Source organism: Falco biarmicus, chromosome 3 (genome assembly GCF_023638135.1).
Source record: "Falco biarmicus isolate bFalBia1 chromosome 3, bFalBia1.pri, whole genome shotgun sequence".
Lineage (NCBI taxonomy): Eukaryota > Metazoa > Chordata > Aves > Falconiformes > Falconidae > Falco > Falco biarmicus.
In genome coordinates, this window is record NC_079290.1 from 49841069 (window position 1) to 49867090 (window position 26022).

Here is a 26022-nt window from a genome sequence, read left to right on the forward strand (position 1 = left end):
TGGCACGAAAGGCCAATTTATAATGAGTGCTTTATTTTTCCATGTGTTACCTCTCTGCAAAAACCCAAGTGGCTTACCTGTGTTCCCAGTCAGGCTGCTCCTACTTCTTTTATTCTTGTCACCATTTCTTGACCACTTTAAATCAATGAAGTGGGTTTATATTGTTGTTTGGGGGGTTGTGTTGTTTGTTTTGTTTTGGGTTTTTTTTTTTGTTGGTGGTGTTAGTGTTGGGTTTTTTTGTTAATTACAGGCTTTTTTGTTACCTTTCACCAGGTTGGGATGTTGAGAGCAAGTATGACATCCCTCCAAAGTGTCTTGTAACTAAGATTAGAGCCTTTATTAAAGTCCGTCAACTTAAGCCTTCAATAATAATGGAATGAAGGAAGAGAAAGACTCAGAGCTAAATAGAAATCCTTCATAGATTAAAGAAGGTATTTAATATTCTGATTTTTTGCTTTTATTTAAATACTAGTGCAAGACTACAGTTTAATTTAACTCCATACAAAATTGGATGAATCATATAAAGTGCAAGGATACTTTGCTGTGTGACAGCATCATATATAAAACTGCAATTATATTCTCTCTTCAATAATATGGCTTTCTTTTTTAAGGCTGACATTTAACAGGTAAACTGTGGTTCTCCTGGTTGCAGAATGTTTAAAAAGAAAGGCTTTTGATTTTGTTGTCTTTTAGGATATTGCTTCTCGTAAATTGTATTTCAGAGCTGTACAGTTGTAATTCATAATAATACATATTATAATATTTTTATTAGATATTATTAGCCACTGCAAGACTTGTGATACTATGTACAGCAAACTGGAAAGATTATTAAAAATTGCATTAATAGACTTAATATTTGGGAGAAGTTTGGTAGAGAAATGCAATTTTATTTCATTTGAAAAGCTATCATGACTAATTGAAGTTTGCAATGTATATTCCAAATCAAGACTGTAAGATTGCGTGTTTTAATGATGAGTGCTGTCACCACAATCAGAATGTGCCATAACAAATGCTCCAACTATGAAGACAGAAGTTTCTTGCAACAAATTTCCCAGATAAGGTGACTATCCTGGGAGAAATATTCTTTTCTTGCACTTTTTTCCTCACCTGCCACATAGTAGACATTGTCCTTTAAACTCAAAGACATTATAAAAACACAGATGAAACACGCTAGAGCAAGAGCAACACAGTTTGGCACGACTTAATTTTTCTTTGCAGCTATATCAGTACATCCAAGAGGATATAAAATATCCCACAACTCTTCAATCAACAAGTTAGTAAAATAAGACATGCATCAAATTGCCCAGAATGTGAGTAAAAATGAGACACAGCCCTATGTAGCAGTCGGTACAGTGACGTAGAAACAGATGTGTTTTTAAATGTCAGCCTGGTTAAAAAAGGGAGGAAAGATAGAAGAGATTTGATATATGTAATTCTGATGCTGTGCTGACTCAATTTATTCACTTAAATCTATGTGCCTTAAGAGAATCATATATGAAAAAAACGAAACCAAACCAAACCAGCAATAGTATATTACAAGTGTGCCCAGTTCTGAGTTTTAAATGTTCCTACAGAGACCTAAACATCACTGTTTGAATGGCTACCTCTATAGACTTCCCTTTGCAAGGTTAAGAATGAGATGCAGAACAAAAAATTGAAGTGTCAGAACTCTGTAAACATCTGAATGCCTAAATGTAGAGGAATGAAGCTGGGTTAATTAACATTGATAACATACAGCTGTGGGCTGGCTTCAGGGGCGGTGGGCTGGCTGATGTAGACAAGGTGCAGCTGTGGTTGCTTCTGTCAAGTGGTTGGGCAGCCAAGGAAGAGAGAGGAAGAAGTGAAGAGAAGAGAGAGCGAGAGCATGCGTTCTCTGGGTGAAGAGAGATGAGGAGAAGGCAGCAGAGGGACTGGCATGAAGAGTGTGCTGGTATGTGATGGTAAAAGACCTTGTTGCAGCTGGCTAGTTTGGAGAGTGCTGCAACACCTAAATGCTTAAAATCCAGTTGAATGTAACATTTATTTGATAACGTCCAATTTATCTGAGGAGTTCTGTCTTGGGAAAAGTAAATCATATATGCAAAAAAACCTAGTATAGTAGTAATACTATGAAGGCTTCTTATAATCCTCTATTGTTTTGGTATTCACTTTATGAGGCTTTCAACTTCTAATTTAGAGATAGTATTTGTCTTTTTGCACTACTACATAATACACCACTGTATGAGGTTTGATACTAATGTTGATCTATTTGGATTTTCTCCAAACATGCGTAACTCAGTAACCAACAAAAATGTGCTGTGAATTGTGTTAAAATACTATTTAACTTTAAGAGCACAAAATCCCTGAGAACTTCAAAATGACTAACATCAGAGCATCTGATAGTCTGCCATGGTATTTCAACTGAAAAATTAAAACATGAAATCTATTCAATTTGTATGAGTGACATTCAATTATTTACGTAATATAACATTCCACAGTATGTTCTTACTGATGATAGCATCCACCAGAAAAATGAGATGTGTACTACTAATTTATATTGATAACTTACTGAACACCGAATGTAGTCCTATGATAAATTTATTCTTCCCCCATGTGGAACAGATCATATTATTCTAATTAGGTTTTTTCTGTCCTTTTTTTTTTTTTTTTTACTTTCCCCCTCTCCCTTTACCCCGTGACTTATAGAACCCCTTTACAATTACCCAAACTTCAGCACTGTAAAATAATGTATTATTGTTCTATATCTGCAGTGAGTAGCAGTTTCTTTCATTAGGCATTACATTTTCAGTATGTGATTTAAGTCACAATTTTGATTGAATTTTTTAACTTTGTTCAAAGTAAAGGCCTAAGTTCAGGAAAACACAGACATTGTGCCAAATTCATACTTAAGTTTGTAGGCATCTTAATCCTACTGCTTACACACCATTGCCATGCTTCTACCACTAACATGTGTGTGTCCCATTAATTTCAGCGTTACATGTTATTCTACCTAGAAAATGTACCATGATGGAATAAATTGAAGGTACTGTAAAGTGAATCTTGCAAGATGTTATGGGCATTCTCAAGATAAATTTTAAACTAACTTTTTGTCACCTTCTGCTTAGTAATCTTACCTCAGTTGCCTGCCACACCTGACTGATCAAGTTCATGTTTTCATGTTATTTCTTCTCTGTCATGTACTAGCTTCAATGTAAGAAGCATAAATGTGCAATTGATGCACTGTATCCCAAGTAAATGATGGAAAAGAAAGGGAAAAGTATCATTGTACTCGCTACAGAAAAATCTGCCATAGAGAAAGCAATGGGCGAGAGTGAAAAATAATGACTTGGGATGCTAAATCCCCAAAGAATCTGTTAAGCTATATCCTAGAAGATACTAACTGCCATGTACTTTTAAATTATTCTTTTGTTATGAAGACATAAAGCTTCCATCTTTTTTTTTTTTCTTTTCTTTTGATGGCACTTAAATAAAATATTGTGGCACCCAAACAATTTTCAATCAAATCAAATGTGAAAAAGATCTTGGGTAAAATCTCACCCCGGCTAAAGCCATTGAAAATTTTCCCTTCAAGTCCCTTGAAAATTGCACCACATAAATTAGGGTTGTATTGGCAACAGGTGGCTCTTTATAGTGCACAGGATTTGGGAATATTTTCTTAGATTCTTCCAGAGCAGTTTCTTTAAAAGTCATGTTATCTATTGGATACTATACTCATAAAATTATTTAACAAAATAGATGGTAAAGAATAGAAATCAGTCTCAATTGCAGCTTGCTCTCTTTCTAATCATCTTTGGCCTGCCATACAAACTGGCAGAAAAAAAAAAAAAAAAAAAAAAGAGATAAAAGCCTCTTCTACCTCTTTGATTCATAGATGAATTAGAATTCCCAAGTCTAGGTTCAACTTAGTATATTCAGATTTCAGCACATGAACTTCAGTTTCAGGATTGCTTAGACTAAACTATGGATTTAATATAAATCCTGTGTTTTTTGAGGCTATTACTAAAACTGATGAATTTTTAACACAGTTGCAGTTCAAGTGACTCAAGTTGGAGAGAAACCCATCTTCAGAAATGTATGGTTTTTATCAATTCATCACATCATCAATTAGAGTGTGATATTAAGTCACGTCCAAAAGTGCAGAACACTAGTTCTAATTTGGTTCATAAAAATAAAAAGATTGCATACCTGAAGTCTGTCTTTTGATGGAAATTTGAAATGAAGTCAACTATACTAGTGAGCATATTGATATTTCTGTTTCATCTCTTTACTAGTCAGAATATAATTTCATGTATCTCTGTATTAAAGCTCTAACTATCTTGTTGCATAATAATACAAGTTTTATCTCACACTGTACAATGATTGACAGTCTAACCACTGCAGGCAAAATGTGTTTGCTTGCAGACACCATCTTCCAGCCTTCATTACATATATTCAGATAGCAACACCGTCTTTCAAAAATGATAACGTCAAGACATTTTAGTTTTGCTTCTACTCCTGCCTTTTCGTTATCTTCTTCCTCTCTGGTAGAGACTGGCTACACTGACGATTCTGCAAGTGAGTCACATGATCTTTCTGTCAGATGTAGACATATTAGATCGTGACACAGATTTTGACATTATCCTTATAATAATTTAGAACTATAGACTCAAACATGAGATTTTTGGAGCTGTGGTCTCACATTTCACAACTATAAGATATATTTGGGAACATAGGGAGATAAAGACATGTGATTCCTGCACACTTTTGTGTGGTTTGAATCATCAGATGACTTTTTTTTTTTTTTTCAGCCAGCCTGCGTGTGAAATATATTCAGATTTTCCGGTTGAAACTAGTATCCGTTTTGTAAAAATATCCAGACATTTCTTTGGCAGATTTATTCAAAGAAATTCTCTCTGGCCCCTCAAAGACACCAGTGACAGGATATATGTATCTCCTTAGGTACTGAGTCTGAACTCACCACCCTAGGGTACCTTTACCAGCCAAAGGAAGGATTGACATGTCCTGAGGGAATTAATATCATCATAAAATAGATGTTGAAAGTAAATTGTAAGGATCAGTCTTTGGACATTCTGCTTTAAGACAACTAAAGCTAGGCAATATGAATCCCACCCAAATCTACAGACCCCAGACTTGAAACAATGGTAAAGGAAATGCTTTCAGAAACAATTTAGTTTTCATAGCCTTTCTTGTTTTCACCTGCTTCTTTCTTATTGAAAAGGTAGAGGTGAGAAAGAGCATGTAAGTTAACATTTCTACGAGCTACACAGCATTTAAATGAAACAAATTATTTTCCATAACCCCTAAACAAAAATAAGTTAATTGAAACTAACAGTCAATTGTCCAAAAGCTCAAATAAATACCTAGACTCTGTTTCTTTGGTACTGGGTGGTACAGTAAGGGAGAATGACTGTAAATGCCCCTCTCAGAGCAAAAATGCTAACATCAACAGTATGTGTATGTCAATAACCATCTTGTAAAGAAAGAAAATACAGGGACCTCTAATCACATCTAATCATTGTTCTGAGCAACAGTTTGGTTTTTTTTCCCCTCTGAGTTCCTAATGTCTCTTATATTCACTCACCACATAGGCTGTCAAATAACTGATTCTTTCTGGCAACTGACAATTTAAAAGAAAAGCATATTACAGAAAAGGGAGTCTCATTGGTTTCCATAAATTCATATGGGCTATGAACAATTAGGACAGTTCTAAAAATAGATTAATGGATAATTATCATAAGCCCTACCTAACTCTCACAGTTTGTTTTACAGGTTGTATTTGGGATAAAGTAAAAACCGTGGCTGACATGAAAGTCTATTACTATTTCCATCTTATAAAACACCAGATACATTGTTTCTGTATTTTATGGAAACTAGTGTAGAATTATAAACTGTACTCTTTTTTTAAAACATTAATTATTTTTTTTTAATTAAAACATTTAAACATTTAAAATGTTTAAAACACATGTAACAACAGTGTGTTACCAGAATTCAAATTACACTAAACAACCACAATTAGTCTCATCAGAGCTACATAAAGCATTACCAGGTAAAATTTAGGTGGATTAATGTATTGTTATAAGTAAACACATACACTGCTTTAGGTAGCAAGAACCATTAATAGTCTGATCTAAAGATGGCAAGAGTAAAAAACAGCACCCTCAATTGTCAGGATGATTACTGAGACAAGAAATGTTCTATATAGCAACAGCATTGTAAGGATGAATAAATAACCATAGAGTTGGCTTATACTGCATAGAAGCTTGCAGATGGTGGATGAATTTGTCTGTCACGTTTTTATAATACAATGACTTTTACATATTGCTGCCAGATGGAACACAGTTTTGCATCTTGAATATAAATCTCCAAGAAATATAACTTACTTCCATGTGTTCCCTGTACTTGAAAAAAAAGCAAATTCATAGGCAGGTTTGGGAGACTAAAGCAGGCTTAAGGAAATCTGAAAGAATATAAATTAAATCCTCAAGGTGTTCCTTGTTACAACTCAATTCAAAATAATGGAGTTACCCATGTGTTCTGTGTTTTTTGAGGAAAACCAGGAAAGGCATAATATAGACCCCTACAGGAAAAACTACATGTCATCTATGAAATGCAAAATACATCCTACCTAGGAAGGTCCAAAGACCTTTCAATTGAACTTACTAGTATTTTAGCAAAACTTTTGCATAACATTCATAACAAGAAATACCTATCACACAAGGTCAGATCATAAAAGTACAGTGCATGAAGCATAAATGCTTTTAATCTTTGCTGATAATGAACATTTGTATGTACACCACAGAAGCACCTTGTCATTCTCCTTGTGTTAAATGCTACTTAAACAGACTTAGATATCTAATTCAGATCTGAATAAGCTGGTCTTTATATAGATATGCTTTCTTAAACTATCAAGAAAGTACAGAATTCCTTTCTTTTATATGTGCTTATCCATTACACCTGGCTTTCTCTTGTGTGTCTGGTCTTCGTTTCTAATCCTAGCTGGTATTGCTAAGAAGCAAATAACTTTGATAGTGATGAAGTGAACTGTATGACTGTAGGGAAGAATATTTTCCCATTCAATGATTTCTCACAAAGTCTGATTTGGTGACAAACTTGAGTTGACTTCTTTCAGACAGCCTCAAGCATTGTTTATATGCGGACAATTCTGTGTGTGAACCCATTAGGCTTTTATGACAGTTATAATCAAATGTGATTGGGAAACATTCTGGCTTACTTGGATCCATACTTACATTGTGCTTTGTGAGGCTGGAAATGTTACTTGCTATTGCTTGTAGCCAGTCAATACAGTCTTCAGCAGAGATACACTGAATTATTCCACTGCAAACTCCATCCACAGCAATTACTTGGAACGCATTTTGCCTATAGACATGTCACAACAGATCAGGTCAGAAGAAAATTTCATCTGTTCTAACATATCATCTTAACAATACTTGTAGAAATGCTTTTCTTTCAACTACAATGAAGGTCAGCCACTGAACACTGATAAATTGCTAGTTTTCCTGTTTTATAAATACCTGACATATTAAAATGATCATGCTAAAAGGTCAACTCAGACTATATTAAGTTTCCATGAAGCTATAAAAAAGCCCCATAGACTAGCTCCACAGAACCTTGACTGAAAGTGCATGACTTCAGAAGCTAAAAACATGAAATATCTGATGCATACCAGAGAGTTAATACTTTAATATTGCAGATCACAGAGAAAGACAGTGTGCATTGGACACTGTAGGCAACTATTTGCAAAAATCAGTGGAATACCAGTACATTTTTCTTAATAACTTTTGATTCGTTTTTTCTAATACCTTGTTTAAATGCAGTAAGATTCCTTTCTGGACATCCCTTGTTGGTTTCTCTTGCTTATAGAATTTTCTTCCTCCTCTGAACTACTAATAGAAGAGCTGAACTCAAAATTGGTCAGGTGCCACTAACGATTTTTTCAACTGCATTTCTGAGTATAGGTTCATTACCAAAATACACTGGAATGCCAAGAGACATCCCATGAAAAAAGCAGTGGCCACCTGGGTGCCTCTACCCCAGCACCTACACAATAATCTGTCATGCATCACAGACAGACTTTCCACAGCTGAGCACCGAACAATTGCAGAACAAGAGAAAACTTTCAGATGCTAAAGCAGTAGCAGACCTAACTTCTTCAGTAAATAGCGTTCTTAGCTAATGGCCTTTGGAAGGCTCTCAGGCCTCTGACTTCAGAACCAAAAAACCTCAATATAAATCCTTATCCCATAGTAAGAGATTACTAAACATACAGAGCATATCAAGTTCAAGTGCCACTGCTGGCATTCTGCTACAAACCCATCTGTTTATGACCAATTCATGGTTTAAATTAAGTATGTCATCCAGATTCTTTGAGAATGGCTCAAGTAAAGTGAGCGTTATCTTCAGGGTAAAACTGAATGTCACTGATAACACTTTCTGACATCTCAAGAAAGGTATCTATCTGTTCTGCAAAGATTTTGTTTACCTCTTGAAATTATATTCTAGATCTATAGAATGTAGAGATAATATCTATCTCTATCATAAAGGTCTTTGCTGCATCTGTGTCAAGTACAGGGTTTTCCTTCAGTCAGGAGAAGCATTAAAAATGAATTTGACACATGCCTTTTCTTTGAGAGTCCCATCATGAGAACTACCTCTTACAGAAGGATAAGGCTTATATATCCTAACATGATCATGCAGAGACCAGTGATTTATCTAAACCCATTAGCTAAACTACCAGTTTAGTTGCCTTTTCACATGGCTAGTGAATTTTCTTTAAATTCCCAAAGGTACAAACTGAGAACTACTTCTTTCAATGTCTCATTTTCACAATAATTGAGAAAGATTTATTTAAAGCATCTTTAGGTAATGTAGCTAGAACTTATTTACTATATCCTTTATTTTAAACGGCTATAAATATAAATAGTTAATTCTTTCAGAATAAATTTTGAAGTCCTTACATGAAGAGCATACCATAATGTTCAAATCTGTTGATTATCTCTTTCAAGAAAAACAGCATTATTTTCAGGACTTCCTTTCTTTTTACACAGCCTATTATAAACCAGAGCAGGATTCCAAGGGCTCTATGAATGTGTGACACTAACCTGCACAAGCAAAGAAAACCCCGTATGTTCCAGATTCAATCCTGATGCACAATTTTTCCTTTACGCTAAACACAACAAATCTGATGCATTCAGGGGATCAAATTGTTCCTACTGTTCCTAGGTATTTGATCTGTGCACATACAAAACCATTCATTCAGAATGTTCTTGCCCACATATCAATAAGCACAGGCAATAAGATGCATGGCTATCTAATAAATTACTTCTGAATGTGTCTGGGCAGTAGATACCCTTAGCCTTAGATAGCCTTAGGCTTAGATAGCCTTATTTTAATAGTATTTTATTTAATTAGCCTACCAGCCAAAGTCTGTAATACTACAAACCACTGAAAAACATAACATATTAAATGTGTTCTGTATTAAATAGAACAAATAGTAGATTAATCATTTTATAATACAGCAAACACTGTTACAATCAGATGAATTGTCATTCAGCTACACATTTCAGGTTCTCTGACTTCTGGAACACAAGAGTTATACTTGAAATTAGTAAGTTTTCCAAGATTAACCTGAATGACCTCTGGAATTCATGCATCTCAAGCTTTCCACTAGAAAAGCTAGAATATGATTATGAGGCATAATAGTGTATGTGATAACAAGATGATGTATTTCTGTGCCAGCCTTTTCAAACTCTGAAATATAAAAAGTTATTAAGCTTTATATAGTGAAAACAGCCTTGTAAATACTAACTACAGAAAACGCAATTAATTAAATCCTATTTCATGTTGCTTTCTTACATTATTTTCAATATCCTTTCCTTAATGTTGCTCTTTATAGCAGTATCTTTTAAAAATTATCTGCCTTTCTCTCATAAAAAGTTTTGAGAGGGAGTCACACTTTAAAATGTTTAAAGTAATTTAAAACACATATAAACTGCCTGCTAGCAACATAAACTGTTGGTTATATTCTTTTTTGAAGAAAATCCCACTTCCTCTCATATTTATACTGCATTTTTATTTAAGTACTTATATTTCCTCATGTTAGACAGCACAGAAGGACACAAAGAGAAAATAAGCAGAGCAGTTTTTCAAGATTTGAGTACTAATGCAGTTATCTTGTTTTGTATTAATACACTTTTCAATTTATTTTCCAGAATTTCAAATCTCAGTAATACCACTTCTACCTGAAAAAAATTTCTAACATACAGGTTCTACAATGCGTACTTTAAGCTTCTGTTTTATCGATGCAGAAGACTGAATTTTAAAACCCTAAATCTATGAACAGTTGAATATGTCCTAATTTTCCACATGAGTAATTCTATTCAATTTAATATCTTATCTGAAGTATACAGCAGAACAGATCTCAGATCTGACTTTTTAGGATTTTGAGCCCTTTATGCTTCATGCTCTTAATTATTTCTATTTCAACCATTCTTAAACATTAAGCTGAAACACCTCCTGCCTCAGTGGCGACTCTTTCCTGTTCCCTTTCAGTTCAGGCAATAAACCATTGTAGCCTTTGGTTTACACCCTGAATTCCTGGGACAGCCATTGCTCCTCAATAGAACAAGGATTATGCAGCCATGTAAATATGATTTTGCTACTACCAGTCAATAGCTGCAGCCTGTTTTTAGCTTCACAATTACCTGCTGGTGAAACACCTAGTGCCTAACCTGCTTTAACTGCAGCTCTGTGAAGAGGAAAAATGCTGGCAATCCCACGTAGCGTACTTCTAAGAAACAACAGCCCTTATAATCAACTAAGGCCATTGGAGGCTTTTGTGCAACTTTCAAATGTTTGCTGAGACCAAAGAGAAGGAAGCAGGGTGTTATAAGAAACAATAGAATTAACTGCATGCAAATCCCAAGCTGAGGTTGAAGAACTCCCCTGTTTTGGCAGGGGTGTCATAAACCCACCCCTGGGGGCAGATGGTAACTGTTGACTGTAGGACCCATAGAAACACTGGAAGGGTGAGCGTAACAGAAAAAAAAGATACGGGGAAGGTTCTTTCACAAAACAGTCTTTCCAGAAAGATTAATGAAGCTTTTCTTTATTAATACGGTAAATTTACATGTGTTTGAATGGAGGACCAGGAAATTTTAAACTGCTAATGCCTGATGAGCTGACAGGGTATAGCATAACACATTATTCTTCCCAGACTCCCACATCTAAGCTGGCAGATATGAAGGCACAGGAAAGCTAGAGTTTATTTCAATTAGTAAGGCCTCACAGCCTCATAATGAGAAGTCCTTTGTGCTTATTTCAAGAGTTTAATGTTTCTGATTGGTTAGAATAAGGAATAATGGAGAAAAATGCTGTGTAACTACACATCTGTCTTCTGGTTAATGACTTACATGCTGGAATGCACAGAATTCTTTAGCGTTAGTGTTGGAACTTCATTCTTATATATACAGGTGATAAATTAATCCACACAATGCCTAGGTATTTAAAACTTTTAACAAGCATGAGCTTATTGATCTGCTTTGTCCTGTTGGATTTTTTAGCTACTTTCTTTTCTATGTGATTGCGTAATACATAAAAAAAGTGAACATTCCAGAATATTCTTGTCTTCCCTTCTGATTTCTTCTGATTTACTAGGATAATATTAAACTAAACAATGACAAGTTGTAGGTCTATGTGACTGTACTGGGTCTGGCTGAGCCCTGTAGCAGCCCTCAAAGTGCTGTGCTTTGCACTGGTAGGTAGAAAAGGTGATGATAACACACCAGTGTTTTGGATGCTGCAGAGCAGTGCTCGCATAGCATCAGGGCTCCAACATTCCCCATGCGTCACCCAGTAGGGCTGTTAGTAGGCAAGATCTTGGGAGAGAACATAGCTGGAACAGCTGACCCAAACTGACCAAAGGGATATTCCATACCATATGATGTCTGCTCAGCAACAAAAGCTAAGAGAACAGAGGAGTGGGGGGATTCATTATCACAACATTTCTCTTCCAGAGCAACCACTATGCATATTGAAGCCTTACTTCTTGGAAAATGAATGGACACCACTGCCTGATGGGAGGCTGAAAATAAATCTGTTTTCCTTTCCTTCCGTGCACAGCCTTTGCTTTTGCTTTATTAAGCTGCCTTTATCTCGACCCATGACTTTTCTTCCATCTTATTTTCTCTGCCCTCCCCTCCCCTGCTAAGAAGGGGAGTGATAGAGTCCCTTGGTGGGCACCTGGTGTCCAGCCATGGTCATCCCAAAACAATGTTGCAATAAATTTAAACCTGACTATGAGCTTTGGACAGCTCTCCCAGTGATTGGGGGAAAAATCACAATGAAATTCAATGTTAACAAATGCAAAGTAACACATATGGGGAAAAAAAATAACCTTAGCTATATGTAAGCAACAACCCTAATGTAGCTATAAACATTGACGAAAGAAATATAAGAGTTACTACAAACATTTCTCTGAAAACCATCACCTTCATGCTCAGTGACAGTCAAAAGGTAATAGATTATTACAAAGTATGTAAGATAAAAACAGTAAAAAAGTGGAAAACATCATTAAGTCTTAATATAAATCATGATGGATCCTCCTTGCAGTCACAATCACCTTGTCATATATAAGATATATTAGAAAAGAAACGGAGAGAATGACAAGGATAATCAGAACTAGATAAGGGTTTCCCTAAAATGAGGTCACAATAGGGATCCTTCAAATTGGAAAAGAGAAGACAGTCATCTGAAATTATAAAAACGTAAATCAAGAATGCTTATTTAACATTTCCCCCTGGTCAAAGCCCAGAGTCCACTCTTTTTCCCCTCCTGGGGGACCAGTGGCCTGTGCTTGAAGCCAGCTCTGCCATGGTGTGGCTGTGGGATTTGGGATCGGAGTTCTGTGGAAGAGCTTGGGGTGAAGGCTGTCTCACACTTCACTAGGGAGCTGCTTATCAGCTCAGGCTCTCACCCTTGGTCCTCGCTTCAGTTTGGCTGCAGCTACAGCCATGCCTGGACATATATTCTGCTGATTCGGATCTGACCTGTAGGATCACTTCCCAGCCTGACCTGAGCCGCACCTCATCAGGATGGATTCATCTGAAGATCACCCCTAGGCCTGCTCTGCTCCCCTGCTGGGGGCAGTGGGACAGGGCCCTTGTCTGTGTGGACACTGCCTCATCCAGCCTTGCTACCACCTTCTGCTCTTGGTTCAACTTCCACATGAGGCAGCCAGCCACTGCTGTTCCTGAACAACAAGATTATTTCACCCAATGAAGTTACCAAGCAAGACATTTAACTCAAACAGAAGGAAGTACTTATTAAAAATATAATTACATTGTAGAGCTCAATGGCACAGTTCATTGCAAAAAAACAGAGCTATAAAATAAAGCAGCTCATAAAGAATCTTTTGAGGACCGGAACATGAACAGTTACTAAATATGATGACCTATGTGCAATCTCAAACTGAGAAATGTGCAGACCACTGGGTGCAAGTGGAAAGATCACACATCTTCCTCACATACCTGGTCCTGGCTGATGTCAGAGCAGAATATTGGCTAAGGTGGACCTAGAGAGACCTTTATCAAAGTTCTTATGTTTTATGTCTCTGACAGCTTAAGTGGAACTAATAATGACATTCCTTTACACAAGACAACTCCCTAAGGCTCATATCTGTCAGTCAAGAAGTCGTTTCAACCTTCTGAACTTTTTTACCTGCACAAATCTGATCCTGGAACGTACTGGGAAAATCGTGAATGAAGAAGTGGAATTAATCGGAGATCACACCACCTTTTTTCCCACCTAAGTCCTGGGGATGCTGGCCATGAGGAACATGATAATGTATCCTGAAAAACATTAAAAAGTCCTCAGTTTTGGGCTTCATTAGAAGTACTCATTAGATTTGGAAAGAGAGAGATAAGGCTTAGGAGACTTTATATTCCATTTGGCAGTATTCCACTTTCCCCAGATCATTTGGCATCAGTTTTAGCTAGCACTGGAGATATTCTGAACTTTTTCTCGCAAATAAAATAATTCTATATAGACCTCCACATCAATATGCTTAGAGGAAGTGTGAGAAACACTATTCTAAAAACCTAGGGAAACAGATTGTGTCCTTTTTTTAAAAAATAATTAGTTATGAATAAAAATGACCATCTACTACATATCACATCATCAGCTACTAGTTTTATACCTGTACCTTGTATAAAGGTGATGTCTAAATTTTTCACTATACACCCATAATTTACTCATTTCCTGTGGCCATGCACATATATACATACATGTCTGTTCTAATGACATCACTCAAAAAGTGGTAACTGTGCATGAGATTTAACATGTGATGAAAGTTGTTTAGTCAAAACTACATGCTTATGATGAGTATTTCCGTTTTACTTATTTAGACAAGACATTACTTATACAAAAATAGAAATTCATCATGTCTATGTTCATATCTACAATGTATATTTAATTATCTAGTCTAATTTCACCAGTATTACAGAATACAGACTTGAATGAGAGATGCTTATAGAAAGTGAAATGATCAATATTTATTTTTAAAAATCCAACACCTCTTCCTTTCTTTAAAAAACACTTTACAAAATAGTGCTAGTGATCATGTTATTTCTCCGAAGAAGCATGGTGCTCACTGAAATGTATGTACTATTTTCAGTATATCAGTAAAACTGTACCTGCCAATCCTACATCATTTAATTTTTTTTAATCTCAGACTCGATATTTTTTCTTACCTGTATCTTCTACAAAATAAATATTGCAAAAATTTAGTACTCCTTGTATCTTTCTAGAGTGTAATTTTTGTGTAAGATTGACGGAATTACAAAGCTTTGCCAACTTGAACTTTACTTTTACATATATGTTCCTGTATCTTTTATGTATATAAAATAATGATCACTATGGACATCAATTTAGCTGAACAGCAGGTTTTTCATAAATAGATTCACTGATTTAAAACACTGAATCTCTGGTGAAACATTCAATAGATTCAATCCAAATTAATAAATGATTGACTAGGAAGACTAAGCCAGGATGTTGTTTTGACATGCTTTCAGGAACCTTTCTTCAGCTGTGATTAAACTTGAGGGAAAAAGCTGAAATGCAGCAAAAAGTTCACATGCAAACTCTAGGCATAGATCTGGTAGCACCAGAAATTTTAACCCTACCTTTAGCCTGCATAACATTTTGAATTTTTAACAAAAGACCCAAACCAGTCCTGTCTACTCTAAATTTTGACTCAGAAGTCTCTTTCATGGCTATAAATTAAAAAATAGACTATGGCCATAAGTCATAATGAATTCTAGAGAATATTCTGAGAAAAATGAAGGACCACGTCTTAAGAGTTGTACAGAATTTAGGAATTAATACAGAGGTCTCATTTGCTTTTATGAAGCATTCTATTCCCATTACCAGGGGACATCTGAGGTAAGAACCACATCCTGGTCTTCAGTATAAGAATTTAATTTAGAGTGAATTATAGACTCAACATATCTGATTATATTATTTAAACTGAAAGAAAAAGACTTGGTTTCACTAAATTATTATCACTTCAAATAGAAACTGTAGCTAGTTTAGATCAGTTTCAACACCTGCAGAAAAAAAAACCCCAAAAATGAAAGCATGTTCTTTATTATGAACGCAAAGTTAGCATTGAAGTGGCTAGCAGAGTAAGTTTAGATCTGCTGCAGTGGCCTTTCTACATGCATACATATATAGACTGTTGACATGAGTCTACTTCTCTTGTTGCTGTACTAGTTATATATAATACATATGTATGTAGATTTTTTGTTAATTGTCCTGCATTAAGACACCGATTTTATTGGCTTTATAACATTTTTATGAGTTCCAGCTCCTAGAAACATGTATAAATCCTAAAGGTTTCCTGGATTATAGTCAGGCTTAAAATCTGTGCTATTGACTTTTAAGTTTCTGGGCTCCTATTTAAAACATTTACCAGTAAATTGAGAAAGAACAATAAAACAAGTGGAAAATTGGAAACGGCAAAGTCTACTGAACAATGCTTATGTTTATGGTATTTTAAATATATCTGTAGTAATTATGCTGTACACCAGCTTACTTATTGGTTTGTATTTTATCTGTGTATTTTCACCTATCACAAAGCCAAATATGCAGCAAAAAACCCTTTAGAACTATAAAAAATAATGGAAATTTTACATTTCTTGGCTAAGATAAATGTTCAAAGCCCCTTGTTGTACTTCTAAGGCATCTTTTACCAAAAATCTGGTCAAACACCTGTAGCATTTCATCCTAGAGAGACTTTGTCTCATAATGCTATCATTCTTCAGTAAGATTTTAAGTCTAAATTGCTAGAAGTAAAATTCTGTCACCTTAGAAATACGCAAAAAAATGCACCTAAATTATCATTTGCCAAAATTATTAGATAACAAATCAAATAAATAAAAATGGAAAAATATTCTGAAAAAGTTTTCAACCTTTACCTTAAATAGATATATTTTCATTTGAATACTTTTAATTCCTGTGTTGTGGAAATAATCTAGAAGAAAAAACTTTCACAAAATCCTTATTGCCAAGATAAAAAAAGTATCACATCTATCAAGGCACAATCTCAGCTGGTATAATTTATTATAGTTTAATTCCCAGCCATAATACCTGGCCAGTCTTTTTGTCCTCTATGGGTTATGTTAATTAGAGCTCATCCCGTGTTGCTGTCCTTTATTACTTCCACTTATATACTTATATACTTCCCCTTAGCTATTATAGTATTATTATTATTCTGTGTAATTCCATCAAATAAATGTAAACTCTTACCGTGTTGTTGGGGTGGTAGTTGAGATGCAAACCACTGTCACATAGGGGAGAGGATGTGCCACTGCTTTGGTCACTGGGGGCACCTAATACAAGTATGAATTCATAAATAAATCTTCATTGATCTATAACGCTATAATTCAGATTTGTGTATGTATATAAGCATGTATTCCCCTCTCCCCACTAGTTTTGTCATATCTGACTTTCCTTTACTTTTTCCATTTAGCCAGTATCTGTTTTCTGGTTTGAGTGGAATGCCTTTGTAAGCTGAATGGAGGCTCAAGAAACCCTACCCTGCTGCTTTGCTTGGAAGAGTTAATAGTCTGTTTAGTAAGAAAAAACCCCAGAGGTTTTTGGAAATTTGATAATGAAAGTGTGTACTTCCTCACTTGGTTATCACTTAAAGGAACTAGTCAGATAACACTTTTGTTACTCACTATGAAGTCTACAGTTCCAACTGTTCTTGTAACAGCTTAGGAAATTGCAGCACTGCACCTCAAAAGTAGCATGATAGGATCAACGCAAACACATGTTTCTGTGTGTTACTCCGGGTACTCTGTGGTACCACAGCCTTTCGTAAAGGGACAAATGCACTGGGATACATTTTTATTTAAGAATATGATGTTCTAATTTTTTTCTTGTCTCAATAAAATTTAATACTTAGGCAAAAGATGAAGACAGTATTTCGACTGTATTGTATAAAATATTACGTCATGATTTAGTTCATTTAGCTCCTACTAACTTAAAATCAAAGGCTAAAGGTATTGAAACCAAAATATTATTTCTTTGTTGCTTAAAAATTGAGACATTCATTTCACCCTCTTAGGAGCAAGAAGCAGAAGGAAAGCAGCAAGGACAAAAGGCACAGGCTGACATATAAATATGCTTAGATATGCTGCAACTGTCTACAATTATGCACCCACACTTACAATTTAATATAATTAAAGGAAGACAGCTGTCTCCGTATGCCTCTCATGGGGCTAGTTTACTAAAACTCAGTTGGACTTAAACAAAATACTAATCATCCCAGAGTAATTTATTTTTAGGTAGACAGACATCTTCACCAGAGCCTCTGAATTTTAAATGGTAAAGTTAAGCCCTCTAAACATACACACACAATCTCATTTTCACATTTACAAGAAAAAATTCTTTCAGACTAAAATGTTACCTGATCCTGCCTGAAAAAATGCTTTTAAATACCCTGCATCAGGATGTGAGCTATTGTGAACTAAATGTAATTCCACTGTTTCACCTGTGACTTTGCTGACTCATACCAGCCAAATGTATGGTGATCTCTTTTTCAAGCAAAGAAGCAAATTTTCGCTTGAGGTGAATGTTACTACAGGACCTGGAATTACGAGAAGCTCATATTCAGGCAGCAACACTGAACAAAAAAGCTGCTGTCAATCACCCTCAATGCACAGTAGTTTTGGAAGCTGCAAGCATTCACGAACATTGAACTGAGTTTTCTTTTGGACAAGTAATAAAGGCTTACATGCACAATCTTCATTCAGTGGCAGTTTGAGAAAAGCAGGTGCTCTTTTCAGAAAGGAAACAGTTAGGGTCACTTCTTCCCCTGCATTGCGAAGGACCTGAACCTGAAAGAGAAATACAGACAGAACAGCTTGAAATAAATGCATGACCAAAATGTATTAGCAAACGTAAGCACCACCACACAGCTTTGACATACCAGAACATAACTCCTTAGCAATTTATTGCAATGACGTTTTTTAAAAAAAGAAAACAAGGTGTAAAGCTTGCTATATGCTTGTCTGTTGTGTTTCTAGTCACACATGCAGGTAAAGGGGCAGGAGGCGTGTCATTGGCCTCCTGTAATACCGCTGGCTTTGCACTGTGCTATTGTAAAACTTGCTCCCTGACACTGCTCAGCTGTGCACCTCCTTCTTTCAGTTCTGGCATCATCCAGCCTAGCAAGCGTGTATGTACTAATACTAATACTAATACTAATACTAATACTAATACTAATACTAATACTAATACTAATACTAATACTAATACTAAATAATAATATCAGTATAAATAATAATAATAATATAAATTGTGATATGAATAATATAAATAATTAAATGTGTGTGTATATATATATTCCTGCCCCTCCTGCCCCTCCCTGAGGTTGTATAAATTTCCAGCCAAATCAACAGCAGTAGTTTCCACAGCTGTGCCATAATTCTATGACTAAGTCTTTCCAACAGCCAGAGTTAAATTTAGCCAAAGCGCTCCAGCATGGATGAGAGACCTAATTTTCCCTACAGTCACAGAGGAAAAGTACCTATTTTAAGCTTTAAGTCTTAGATAAGCACAAGCTTCGGTTTTGCCAAAGGGAAGCTTGCATTTTGAACACAGGAATGTGTAAATCACCTATGTGACTGCGAATGCTTTTAGCCTTTCTGTACTGTCCTACAATTGCTCCTGAGACTTTTGTTCATGCCTTTAGCTTTCCTGTGGTACACCTGATAGACACCTCAAGACACACAGCAGAGAAAGGGCACTCCAAGCACCTCGCCAGAGTGGCAGAAAGGAGACACAAAAGCAACTAAGCAAAATGCTATACTTAACAGTGGAGGAATAACATTTGAAATGGTTTATAACATGAGAGCCAAGAATCATAGAGTAATTGAATGGTTTAGGTGGGAAGGGTCCTTTAAAGGTCATCTAGTCCAACCGACCTACAACGAGCAGTAACACCAGGTCTGTTTCAGAGAACAGCCAGTTCCTTTTCTTCTGGCTCTGTAACATCAAAACTCTTCAAGGGTTGATTTAATTTGGGCTTACAAAGACAGGAGATTGCACCACAACTCTGAGTGACTGCGCTCATACTGTGAAGAGAGCCAGCTTGTTGGGAGCAGTGTTTAGAGAGCTGCTACACAGTGACACATCAGACAAACGTTTTGAACGAGTATGTACCTGCTCCCTTTCTACTGTGTTTTCATGGTAGCTGGATAACACACAGGTAACCCTTCTGTCATGCTGCTGCTTGTGAGAAAGCCTTGTAAATAATTTATGGAGGATTGCTATTCTTTAATCTACGCCTATCAACAACTTATCCCACGGATTTAGTTATGTGCATGTATGCAGGGATGCTTTCACATGGAATCACTGCATTACGTTAACTTAAACTTAAAGCAATTCTTCAAGAAAAAAGTATGACTTTGCCTTTAAACACAGTACTTCCTACTTCACACTGGTTGCTACAGAGGAGTAACAATATGATGATGGAGTATGCGAACCAGTATCTGAAATCCATTCTAAAATTTTAGGCTCTTTACTGTTTAAAATAGCACAGTGGTTGTCAAAGCACAATTTGCAGTGTAGTGTGCACTTATATGTATGTGTGCAAATAAACACACACACACACATCACAACAATTTTCAACAACTTAATCTGCATGCCAAGAACTTCATCTGTAATGTGAACCTCTTCAATGAGGACCTCCCAGTTCTGATATACTTTATACCATACAATTCATAAGTAGTACTTCTTTCATAGAAAGATTACTTGTAATACGCAAAACAGTAGATCAAGACTCTGAAGACCTGAATTTCATCAGAGAAACCATACCATATCCTCAAACTTCACAGAAAATTAATTCTTCTCTTTTATGTAGCAGTCACGCAGTTCAGAAGAGTCATAGCCAAAGCAGATAATTACAGGAATGTATTCTCTGTTGAAATGACAGGTGTCGATAGACAAAATGCAGGAAAAATACAGCTACCCTCTGCCTTTCTAAACATATTTCTTTTTATTCAGGAATGGGAAAGAAATAAATGGAGAAGTCACAGCATTATCAACTTAAATTTGTAATGTCACCTTTCAAGATACCTAAGAATAAGTGCATATACTTTGTGAAAGAAGTTGAGACAGTAAACTCTGCCCCTGAACCCTTCTTCTTTCAAGGGTAAAACAAGCCACAAGTCTACATGATTTAATTTGTTAATAAATTGTTCTGTAAAGGCTAGAAGTTCCCATAAGTAGTCTACTATGACATTTTCCTCTAACCTCTCTCTTTCTCTCTCAAATGTCTTTATCTCATAGCATGGAGAATTTAATCTGGTACACATTTTAGTTGAAATCAACAATACTTACTACACTGAAGTGTATTTTCCACTGTATGAAGCATATAATCCAGTAAATGACAAGATTTTGACATGCAGAAGAAAGACTAAAGAGAGAAAAAAGACTAAAAAAAAAACCCCTACTAGTTAATTATTACAACAAAGAGGAGATGAGCTATTGATCCCATTTCACTTACTTTCTAGTAATTAACAAAGCCATTCTGGGAAATAAGGTTAGCTGAAGAAAATAGGATTTTTAATTAAATTTATTGTCTATTTATAGCTTTCAGTTGAAAGCTTTACTGTTATTTTAATTTTTTTTCTTTATTTTACATAAGAAATGAACAATTACTGAACTGTTTTAAACTGAGTATGCCTTATAGGATTAATTTACTTTGTGTCCTCATTCAACAGAAACACTATGCCATACCGATGTTCCTCCATGCAGAAGGAGAATGAGGTACAATAGGAAATCTACTCTTACTGAGGAATATTTTTAGTGGTATACCCATACAACATATGCCCATGGAATGGAAAATGTTCCATGATTGGAAAATTGATAACTTTAAAAAAAAAGGTAACAGCCAAAAGTAATGTGACTAATTGTTATGGTGAGTTATGTCTTTGAAAAAATACACTTGAAAATTGGGAGTCAAACAGGTTGCTTGGAAGATACACCACAGTATGAATTACTAAACGAGTGGAATTCTACCAATAGTCAGAGCTACTGGCATAGTAATTATTTTTTCTCTCTTTTTCATTACCTAACATCATTTTAGCTCAAAACTTTATAGAGCTATTTTGGTAAAATGAGGACTGTGTGAATGTAAATATATTGCTTGTTTAGTATATTCAGGAAAAATAAATTTATCTGCGCAAGTATACCCATCTGGACCTGAAGAACTGGTAGCATATTCCACTAATAAAGCAGTAATGAGCTTTTACCACTAAAGTCAATTCATGAACATAGTGAAGAAAACAGTTGTCAATCATGATATAATTTTTAGATAAAGAAATGGATAGATATCTGCTCAGCCATCCTGCTCTTTTACTTCAAAGAAAGCTCTCCCACATTTATTGTATATACATTGCCAATACCTTGTCAAACACTATCATTGACAAAGTATGTGTTTGTTATTTCTGGAAGTGATAGTTTTAGAAATATTCCAGGGTTACTTTCAAACGTAAGAGAGAGGTAGGCTATCTTAATCCTTTATACATTTTTTTCACAGTTAAAGCATATTTTCTGTTTTATAAGGAAACCTTAGAGCTAGGTTGATCAGAGTAACTAACTCCAGATTTACATTTTTTTTCATTTTGTATGCAGATAAAAATGACTGAAGACTAAAAAGCTAGGGACTATTTTCTACTTCTGCAAGCACTGAAACTCTTAAGAATCTGCAGTCATTCAGAACACTTTCAAGATTTTTCTCATTTTGCAATGTCTACTTCCACATCTTGATATAATTCTGTTAAATCCCTTAAATGCCTGATATGTTAGTCCACATATTAGAAAAAGGTAGGGTTTAGTTTGGGATTTTTTTCCATTCAGGGGTAAGGTGTATTTTAAACAGCAAAAATAGAGAACTGTGGAGAACTTGATTCATTGAAGGTTGAATAGTGGCATTAAAGTAATTCCACATTTTTTATTTTTTTTTTCAGTAGACTAAAAAAGCAACAGCAGTTCACTGGAAAATGTATGCCAATTTTATTCCACCCCCACTTCTTATTCTATAGAACTATGTCTGGACCTTCCATAAAAAATTTTTACTAAGGATACTGCATACAATTGCTGATTGATCACTGATATCTGTGATGATTTCATCCCTCACGAAAAATATTCCAACATTGGGTAAAATGCAACTAACATTTATCATCTTGTTAAAATTAGATATTTACTTGGTGAGTTAATAGTCTGCAATTAACTGCTTCCTTTTAAGATACAAAGTGGCTACTTTAAGAAACAGTCTTCTATAATAACTGTACAATCAAATTACCAAAGATAATGCTAGCCAAAAATTACAGTTCTTATCAGTTCTCAAATAGAGTTAAAGCATCACCCCCACTGTGTGGAAATGGTAAAAAAAAATCAATATTAATGAAAGGTAGTTATATAAGTAAGAGATTTTTCAGTTCATTACTGCTGATAGAGAAGACATTTCTAAATTTACATCAAATAAAAAGATTTAAAACACTTGCCCTAGTATGTGAAAGAAGATAAATTGACTCAACTTCTAAAAAGTGAAAAAGAAATATATTATTGGAAGAAATAGTAATTTTGAATAAATATAGAAACATTATTTCAACAATTTTGTAAGAAAAATGCAGCAACTTCCTAAGATATATATATATATATATATATTTAATCATATATTAAGAGTTTGGTGAAGGTGAGATAAATTTGTAGTGCTAAATCCATTGAATATTTGCCTGACAAAAAATTAACTCAGTAGTAGATTTAAACGAAAGTCTAACCAGATTTTATCTCCCCATTGTAAGCCTTGGAAAAACTCCCTTTGGAAAATATGTGTGTCTATGCATTTGACCTGACCCTTTCTAAAGCACTGCATTCAAGATTGCAGATAATGTGTGATCAGGCACCATTAAAAAAATTTTGCTTATTATCTGTATCATAGAAAGGTAATAATCTGTTTTATTTCCAGAGGCTATTCAAGATGTATGGCTTTTTCCTATAAAGCACAATTTTCTAGTATTTTTGAGATCTTCTACAATGCATTAGATTTCAGGCATATGAAATCACCTAACTAGATCAGGTTTTTATTTTAATAGTTAACAATGGATAGTAACACTTAATGTGTTGATACATATACTGTATGGCTTAAATAATGAAAAGCTATTTAGTATTGCTGTTACTACTTGACTTAGTTCTATTATTTATTTCATCTAGAGAGCAATACTGCTATTGATTTGTTGGTGTGCAGTGTCTAATGAAGTCATCCCTGTAACAGGAGGAAGCTGTGACACTGAAAACCCTTAACTCATCATCTACATTATGGCTATATATTAAATTCCTGCTGCTGTTTTAGAAAGCGCACACACACACACATATATATATATATTTATTTGATGTATAATGAGTTGATGTGAAAGAACTATGCAAACAGAAACATTAAATGTTGTCAATAAACTTTCTTATACAAAGCGTAATCTTAATACAAGTGGGATCAAGAATTAATTTACTTCTACCACAAATAACCCTACATAAAGTTCAGATATTCATGAGTAAAGTGAGAAAGTAAAAAATAACAGTTGTGCTTGACTGAACCAGTAGGTGTGTGAAATAGCAAAATTAGAAGAGCCAGTGTTTCTGGAGTAACAGTATCTATATTGTCATGAAGTTATTGTAATGGCTGCCAGGGGGATATTTGAAAAAGGGAATTTTATGGTGATGTGCGATATTACTGAATAAAATCTCTACATACTAACACTAGTCTGAATTTTTAATAATGTCTACAATGGTTTTGCCATTTAATTTTATAAAACCTTTTAAAGTCCCAGTTCAAGAAAATATTTGAGCATATGCTGAAGTCTCTCTCAATATATTCAGGAAAGCACTGAAGCATGAAGTCCTTCTGACTTCAGTAAGTATTCTTTCCTGAATAAGACTGTAATTCCCCTCTTAAATTACCAGTGAAATTTACCTATCAATGAAGTAAAAATTTGAAATAGAAGACTTATATAGCCCCCAAGATCTGTGTTCTCCTGAACTGAGGCAAATTCCACTCTTCAGTGTACTTTAAAGGAAAATTCAGTTCTGGGATGAGTACCTTGAACTATAAACATCTTGGCAGGGAAGAAAGGGGGGGAAAAAAAAAAACAAAAGGAAAAGTAGAATATACCTAGCCATGGTGCGGTTACACAATGCAGCAGTATCAACTGCATCAGTAGATACCACAACATGCATTTTGGCACAATCACATACAGACACAAAGCTAAAAGTTTGAATGCATGCACACAACTGTCTTGAATTATGTATATTTTAAAAAATCAACTATTTTATTCAGTGAAAGCCAGGTAGATAATACAGAATATTTCCACTAAAAAACCAGCATAGTATGAGTTTTTAATTCCTGTGATCCGATATTTATTACATTATTTGTCAACAATGACAGTTAATCAATAAATATAATAGTAAAAACTATCAACATTTTTTTTTCCCCTTCAGAAGATTTCTCTTACTGTATAATGTTAGCAAACTAACCATTTTATGACAGCAGTTCCTACTCCAAGTACACTTCAGACCACATTTGACACTGTAGTGCGAGGTTTAAATTTTTTGCTGTCTGGTTCCAGAACCTTTGTTAGATATTTAGATACTCTTAATAGGCTGCAAACTAGAACTGGTAGCTTCCCAAAGAAAGCAAGAGGAAATGCAGGGCAGAACGGTGCATAGGCTGAGGATGCAGGCAGATGTGCCGTTCTATTCAGAACCCTCCTCTGCATGTACCTGGCTACTGGCCCTGTTTTAAAAAACTGCAGGGGGATGCAGTAAGATTAGTAGTTACAGCAAAGATACCCTACTGAGCCTACCACTCAGCAATTATTCTGAAAGTTGGCAGGCAGGAGTTTATGGCTTCTCGAGATGACATAGGAATTGAATCAAGGTATCACTTAAGTCACCGAATGCTCCAGCTACTAAGGCACTGTACAAAAGATCATTTCAGAGAAACATGAATAGAGACTCAGGGTTGATGTTTTTTGACAAGTCCCATCAGACTGACCACTTAGAAACAACATTATTATTGATTCCAAGTGACAGCACTCATTTAAGCTAGAATATCAGATGATTTCTCAAATGGACAACATCATACCAGTCATCTTACAGCTATATATTCAGGCTTCCTTCATTGATCTTTGCCCTACCTGTTTTCACAGGCTTATGGGCTTTAGACACAGATGTACCAGAACATGCAACCTCAAGACTCCTGTATAAAGCATTAGTAGAAAAGTGATCTGCCTTTAAAAATAGACAGATTTCATCATGTTTCAAACCTACATGCAAAGTAAGCCATTTATATTAGCCGACACTAAGAGACACACAATATTTCCTTCATAGTAAATGACTAAAATAATCAGATATAAGCAACATGAATAAGTGTAATGAGGAGGT

General features: G+C 35.2%; 1 protein-coding gene across 5 annotated transcripts in view; it reads right to left on the reverse strand.

The window, feature by feature from the left end:
- The window catches only part of SNTG1 (syntrophin gamma 1), a 358591-nt gene that overhangs the window by 100520 nt on the left and 232049 nt on the right, over positions 1 to 26022 (reverse strand). For all 5 annotated transcript variants that reach the window (XM_056333066.1, XM_056333065.1, XM_056333069.1 and 2 more), the window contains 4 exons: positions 18314 to 18416; positions 16822 to 16904; positions 13735 to 13865; positions 7248 to 7377 (listed from right to left, as the gene is read on the reverse strand). In XM_056333066.1, coding sequence (XP_056189041.1) covers positions 7248 to 7377; positions 13735 to 13865; positions 16822 to 16904; positions 18314 to 18416 — 447 coding nt within the window. The remainder of the gene's footprint in view (positions 1 to 7247; positions 7378 to 13734; positions 13866 to 16821; positions 16905 to 18313; positions 18417 to 26022) is intronic.